Source organism: Carassius gibelio, chromosome A8 (assembly GCF_023724105.1).
Source record: "Carassius gibelio isolate Cgi1373 ecotype wild population from Czech Republic chromosome A8, carGib1.2-hapl.c, whole genome shotgun sequence".
Classification (NCBI taxonomy): Eukaryota; Metazoa; Chordata; class Actinopteri; order Cypriniformes; family Cyprinidae; genus Carassius; species Carassius gibelio.
The window spans coordinates 10,442,868-10,449,922 of record NC_068378.1 but is presented as its reverse complement, the minus strand read 5'-3'; the positions used below and the strand labels follow the sequence as shown (position 1 = coordinate 10,449,922).

Sequence of the window (7,055 nt, the reverse complement as noted above, 5' to 3'; positions counted from 1 at the left end):
ATTACCTAAACGGAAATTCTGGGCCGAGATTAAATCCTGATTATGTCAAACATTATAATGACAGCCACGTGCCCAAACAATCAAAGTGATAGTACAACAGGAGATGTTTAATGAAAAAGGAACATTAGACAAAAGCAAGCCACTTTTATTTTCTAAGTTTTTATATAAGACCTCACAAACTAAAAAGAATAAACCATAACTCAAAAGAGATGATAGAATCCGACTTCCCAATAAGTTACCAAAACCCTTCCAATGAAAAGAGGGGAAAATATCATTACTTCACCTTTCTTTTCTTTTTTTCTGTACATGGCAAACAAGCGGCAATTTGACACCAGTTTTCTGACCTTTATCCAAACAAGCTCTTTGCAATAATGTAATCCACATTTTACCAGAACTTTCACTCAGGCACAATTGTTCGACTGTCCTACATTCCTAAAACCCACATTCCTGGCAATGTGCATCATTCCTGGCCTTGTACCATTTTTCCACAATCATTTTTCCAGAGCATAGACGTTTTATGCACTGCTGCAAAATGAAAAACATTTATTTAATTAAAATGTTGTAATATAAAATGATTTCTGCATCTAGCAGGTTGGCCATCATTTTTGGCCTGATTTTATTTGGGACTAAATGTGGCATGTGTCGGCTATGATAGTGTTTCATAAATTTGTTATACTGGTAAATATTTTGGATAACTTACATTTGAATAAAACACAATTCAGGATAGAGCCAACTATATTATGTGCTGAGGACAAGGCTATTGCTTGTAAATGTTCGATTTTATTATTATTATTATTATTATTATTATTATTATGTTGGCTTGAGAAAGCATTGCGTTTAAACTTCTGACTGGTGCTTATGAAGCAATAAGGCATTACTTTAATCATCTCACATGCTTATTAGTGGTGTCTTCCAGGAACGTCATGAATTGAGAAATCAACTTTTCCTTCATCTTTTGTTTAATATTTCATCTCAGAATGACGTTATAGTGTGAGGAAAGACCACCTCTGTGGAAGATGATCAGCTGTGGATTTAGAGTAGTAATAGGCTATTTTCTGTCCTGGTTTTGACCCTCCCTATGAAACTCTCACTTGATTTGAGGTGTTCCCCAATCAAGAACTGGAAGTAAATGCCCACTGCTATGATTTTGCATATTAAAACAATAGATGGACACTGCTGTGATATACTCTGAAAACAACATGGGTCATTTTGGTAAAAAATGTATAAATAGTCCGTAGCCTACACAAATAAAAGATAATAGTGACACATGATAAAACATTACAACGAACACTCGTGTATTGCAACATTGCTGTCGGATCTAATAATAGTACTATATCATCATCAGGATGTGCCTCGATTAAAAATAAATCATTGGTAAAATTATGCAACAATGATCTTGTGTTCTGTTCCAGGTTTTTTCTTCATATGGTGGACTTCAGTGGTGGCCAGTGGGTTGAAGGTCATTTTCTAAAAAAAAAAAAAAAAAAAAAAGTAAAAATGTAAATGACTTCTAAACCACAAATGCTTGTCTTGCACTAGATGGACTTCACGCATTATTAAGTGAATGTTCAAAGAAAGTCAAATGCCCTTCACAAGAAAAGAAACGATGGTGTCAGATGATTTTGAAGTTGGAGGAGAGTTTTTCACCATACCCTACATTTCTGAACCGGAGTACAAAGAGCTGACCCTGCTTGACCTTTCCAATGTTACGCATGAAGTCGAGCTAGTGCAAAATGTGCATTTGTGGTTAAAAACTATATACATTTATTTATTTTAGAAAATGACTGATTGTTATTAAACTAAAGCCAGTTCCAGGCAACCCATAACCCATGTTTTTCCAACCTTCTAGCCAAAAAGTGCACCAGAATGGCAGTGAAACCCGTGACTTCCCACCATGGACAGTAAAAGAAATGGACACAGCGACCCCATTGGAACTCAATTGAGACAATTGAAGCCCATTTTTAGCGTTTTTTAACACTTCCGTTTCTGACGCGCAGACTCAAACGAAGCTTGACGACGTCAGCAACCTGTCTGACAGATGTAAATCTTCTAGTAGCTGTGCGTGCAAACTGCCATCGTTAATCTTGCAGAGACGGCGAGCTTGAGCGGGGAGTTCTTTGGCGTGAGTGAGCAGGAGTAAGCATTCTGATTAATTATTTTGTATAGTATTTTAAAATGTAACGCCAGTACGCCATATTAAGTTAATTGCCTGCGAGCTTCTCGTCCTGTCTGTACGGTAATGCGACAGAGAGTCGAGTGGTTATGACGCAATCGTTAGCCTATTTTTTACAAAAACTGTTTCTACGGGGCCATAATGTAACAAAGAAGGTAATGGAGCCCTTTATACATTGTCGTGTATCTTTAGAAATAAATAATGGACAAACGGAGTCTTTAAACGCCTCAGATGTAAAGTTATTCGCTGTCAAAGTGACGCCAAAATGAATGGGAGTCAATGGGAATGCTAACGCAAGTGAAGTTCTGCTACAAGATGGCGGCACGCAGCCGACTTCAACTTCCGGTCGACTTCCTTGCCGCATGCTTCCCACCCGTGAACTCGTACTAGACTGATGTACTCCCAGGTCCGAGCTCTGACTTCACATAGTCCGCGAAACAACAATGGCCGCCCCCACGGATAATATTGCCTATGCGGTGTTTATGCAAGTGGTACATGTTGAAAAATAGATTTTAGGACAATATAACGTTGAAATAATATTAATAATCTAGCTACAATTCCTTGTGCCCGGGAAGTTTGGCGTGACTTGCCTGGAACGCTACAAAGTCGTGAGTCATGGTTTGAAGTCGTGATTTACATGCTAAAAAACATGCCTGGGAATGCAGCATAAATCCCATGGTCCTAAACCCCGGGGCACAGAATTAAAATACCAAATGTGGGACCGCACCCCTCAAAGGGTTAATGGTGGAGAACCACTGCTTTACACCTTCGAAGACTCACTACTTGCTATGACGAAATGTCATGTAACTGTTTATTTCCTCAGGCTGTAAGAATTTGGCTCTGAGTCAAGCAGGTCTTGCAGCAAACCAGGAAGCGACACTTGATCGACTGGACTGAGAGCCTCATATTTACATAGCGCCGAAACTCCACGTTTGTTTTGGGCGTTGAAGAAAACACGTGGGAGAAATATACATATATATAGAGGAGTCCGAAGACATGGAGAGACGCTTTTAAACTGTCCGCTATGGAAGTGACAAACGAAGAGGCAGCCTGCAAAGTCTACGCAGTTTTAATGGAGCCCGAGATCGTGAGCCGTTTGAGGAAAAAGTACCACTCACTGCGGAGACAGGTCTGTTTGATCCAGTCCATCAGCCTGCTGCTCTGCTTCAGCTGCTGCGTGTTCACGCTCCTGAACCACGCGTTCCCGCCACAATGCACGGTAAGACCGCGTCAAACAGCCACGCTACTGCTCACCGACACCGTCAAGTATTGCTTTTAGCATTGCTCTAGAAACCTTAGCAACAGTTGTAATATGCATACATGACAACCCTACATTACAGTACGTTAGAACCGTTTTACATAGATTGCAGCGTTATATAGGCTAACCAATTTGTCTTAAATTGTTTTATTTACTTAAGTTTACCTATAGCGACTACATTAGATACCAGCACCTTAGTTATTAGAAAATATTAGATATTTATTATTATTATTATTTTTATTAGGTTAAGATTAAAAACTTACTAGTGTTAATTGGATTATAATTCATAGGTAATAGTTGAGCCTGAAATAGCTAGTAATAACTATTGTCTCACAAGTAGTAAGAAATAAGTTTCTTGTAAAACTAGGACAAGTAGCCAGTGACTGGATTGCATACTGCTCAAAAGTGAGTTCAGTAGCATAGTTATTATTATTATTATTTATTATTATTATTTTTTTTTGCATTGTGTTACCAGTAACAGTGGTTGGAATATGATAATGACAAACAGGATAATGACTAACAGAAAAGGAATAAATAAATACATCATAATACATAGTTACAAGTGTAATGGGGGAAAAATATGGCTTAATAATAGCCCAATGAAAAGAAAAATACAAATAAATAACAATTAAACACGCAAGTATGACTGGGAGAATCAATGTGTTGGTTAATTTTAGGATTCATTGCGTGTGAATTAAAATGTTTATATTTGCTCTCTTTTCATAGGAAAATGGAACTAAGGGGATATCTAAATTTGGTAAGTTTATTATTTACTACTATTTATTTAGGCCTATTTAATTTTTTTTGTGAATATTGAATTAAGTGTCAAGCTTTTATTTTAAGTTCCAGTTCTCACTATAAGACTTTTGCCTCAATAATTCCAATATTTGCTTCTTATTAGTTAGGAAGTTAAGTTTAGGTAAAGGATAAATGAATGGATCTTAATGGTTAATCTGTGAATCATTTGATGCATCTATAGATATCAATAGATTCAGTAGATATAGTTTCTATAGAACTTGTTGGCAATTTAGGGATAACCAAAAACATACTGAATTATTTTTACACTATAAGTGATTTATCTTAGACGATAACTCTCTTTTTCAGAAGAAGGGAGACTGATGGCATCAAATAAAAACAACTGTAACAATAAAAAAAATCTCACATTTTTCATCCATATAGAAATGCAGCATCAAGTTTTGGAATCGAATAGCAGAGAAGAAACGAAGCCGAAACAAAGAGACACATCTTTCATTCGCCTCACAGGTAAGAAGTAATACATTGAGTGCATTAAGATGTAATGCAAACGTAGAAATTAATACAAAACATAATTACCATTAAGATAAGATGAACTGTAAGCAAGAGTTGCACACTTAAATCAGACAATGTCTACACTCGTAGAAAAAACGTGTAATGCTGTCACTATGACAATTTTCATTCTCATAGACATTGACTGTGTAACATTTTTGGCCAAGTGTATTCAAACATTTCCCTTCTCTCTAGTTAAAAACGATCACCCGTTCACTAAAGCCGGATTTGTGCCATGGATGGCTACCCCAGAGTATCAGTCACCAGACTCTACCAGTTACTTCATCTTGGAAGAAGATAATGAATCTCTGAAAATCCTTCATGAAGGAACATACAAGGTTTCTCTGCAGATTACGTACAGAAAATTCAGTGAACAACCAGAAAATGAGGAAATATTACTTCAACATGATATTAATCATGACACTGCTGCGTATCCTCTAGACCTGCCCCTGCTCACCCACTGCGAAACAGTGAACAGTACAAACTGGAGGAAAAGTCTGTTTTCTGAAGGTATTTTTTACCTCAATTCTGGGGACAAACTCAAGGTGTTTTCCAATAATCTCAACCTCATTGATGTTGGAGATAAATTTGTGCAAAAAACATTCTTTGTGGTGTATCCTCATTTTACCTCGTGTGGATAAGGCGAATACAAAAAAACATAAAGACAATTGCTTCTGCAGCTTTGAATAATGATCAAAAGGGCTGCCATGAAGTATCATATTAATCTGTCTGGGATGACCCTGTCATCTAAACCGATTCTCCTGTCAGCAAAATCTGATATATTTATGCTATAATCAGTAGCATGGTCATGTACAGAAGAAAACCCTTACTAAAAAATACTGTGGTACATTAATGCTGTAAAATGGTAATACTAGAGTACTTTGATGTAAACTATGATAGTGAAATTCAATTCCTCTATAGTGTCATTTTTAAGAATGTGTTAAACAACTTGCTAATACCATAGTATTTTATTTTTTATATATATCTTTTTTTTTAAGAGAAGACTGTTCTGCTTCACAACTAGGGACAAAACAGAATTGGCTTGTGTTTTAAAAGCTACATTTTGTTTAAGCACTACAACTGTAGAAAAATTGTAATTTTGTAATGAAGTTTCATTTTTTTATTTTTTTTATTTTGATTGAATTTGGCAAAAAAAAAAAAAAAAAAAATGCTAAACCATGCTATATGCTATAATGTTTATGCCGTTGTAAACCTATGTGCTTGTGTATGTAATTATTGATCGATTTGGGCTGTTAATGCAAAATCTACAGGTTCGGTATATTACGGAGTAAAGAGAATGATCAGTACTCAAAACCCTGTTTTGAGGTGGATCATGGGTGCTGTTATTGGAATTAGTAAGCTAGTTACTTTGTATTAAGGGTTTGCAATCACCAAATATGACCTTCATAATGATTTGCATGAAATATCATTTTATGTATTCGAGTACATTATTTTGTTGACAATGAAGAATCAATAAACACTATTACATAAAGCTGTCTTTTGTCATAAACATTTTCTGTGGTATTTCAGACAACCATTTCAAAACAACAGTCTGGCAGATATTTAATTTAAGAATAATATTACAAACACTCAATTTATGCAGCATCAGAAAACGTCTGTATACAGTATATTGTATTTACACACTAGAGACAAATGGTTTCTTGTTAACTACCACCTAATCATTAATACATTAGTCCTGATAGAAACTGTTCTGATGGCATTTGCTTCAGGATTGCTGTCTGACAGATGAGAGACTAAACCCACAGTTATCTGATTCGCTGACACTGAGGACCAGTTAAGTGGTTTTAATTATATATTTACATTGGTTGGAAAAATGAGGGTTCAGTTTGGTTAAAAAAAAAAAAGATAAGAGACTAACCCAACCATTTACTGATTATTATGATAGCAGTCCTGTTGGAATTGGAGACCAGTCATGGCTTCACTGAGTCAGAGCATCTTAAAAAACAAGAAGTTTTTTGGGGGATTTTCCAATGCATGTAGTGGTTTGGAATAATGTGAACCAGTCTTAAGAGTCATGGATGCCCAGGGCTAGCCTGTCTAGTCCTATCACAGAGAAAAGCTACTGTAGCTCAGATTGCTAATAAAAAATAAAAAAAAACCCTTATGTCCTGGTAATCTTTCAGATATTATTTTGACACATACAGCCCACCTAATTTTTATAACTTGTGTCATGTCTGGTTTCTGTTCTAGGACTCTGTTCATTTGTATCTATTGTTTCTGAGTTCATTCTTCCTGTATGTTATTCCTGAGTTGCCTGTATCTTCTATTACGTTCCACAGAAGGAAGAAAGTCAGTTTT

General features: G+C 36.1%; 1 protein-coding gene and 1 long non-coding RNA gene across 2 annotated transcripts; one reads left to right on the top strand and one right to left on the bottom strand.

Moving 5' to 3' along the window:
- Positions 1 to 92: 92 nt before the first annotated feature.
- Positions 93 to 3,483, bottom strand: LOC128018403 (uncharacterized). Its single transcript, XR_008184869.1, has 2 exons — positions 3,292 to 3,483; positions 93 to 1,467 (listed from the first exon to the last, which is right to left on the bottom strand). It is a non-coding gene; the product is annotated as an uncharacterized LOC128018403 (long non-coding RNA).
- Positions 2,664 to 6,228, top strand: LOC128018402 (uncharacterized). The gene is made up of 4 exons (XM_052603875.1): positions 2,664 to 3,392; positions 4,158 to 4,188; positions 4,611 to 4,694; positions 4,932 to 6,228. The coding sequence occupies exons 1-4, from the start codon at positions 3,198 to 3,200 to the stop codon at positions 5,375 to 5,377; spliced, it is 756 nt and encodes a 251-aa protein (XP_052459835.1). The 5' UTR covers positions 2,664 to 3,197; the 3' UTR covers positions 5,378 to 6,228.
- Positions 6,229 to 7,055: the final 827 nt, after the last annotated feature.

Bases quoted from the DNA above. Each gene is read 5' to 3' on its own strand.
- LOC128018402 (XM_052603875.1), top strand. From the start codon at position 3,198: ATGGAAGTGACAAACGAAGAGGCAGCCTGCAAAGTCTACGCAGTTTTA. The intron at 3,393-4,157 runs GTAAGACCGCGT...CTCTTTTCATAG, and splicing joins CGTTCCCGCCACAATGCACG to GAAAATGGAACTAAGGGGAT. The intron at 4,695-4,931 runs GTAAGAAGTAAT...CCTTCTCTCTAG, and splicing joins ATCTTTCATTCGCCTCACAG to TTAAAAACGATCACCCGTTC.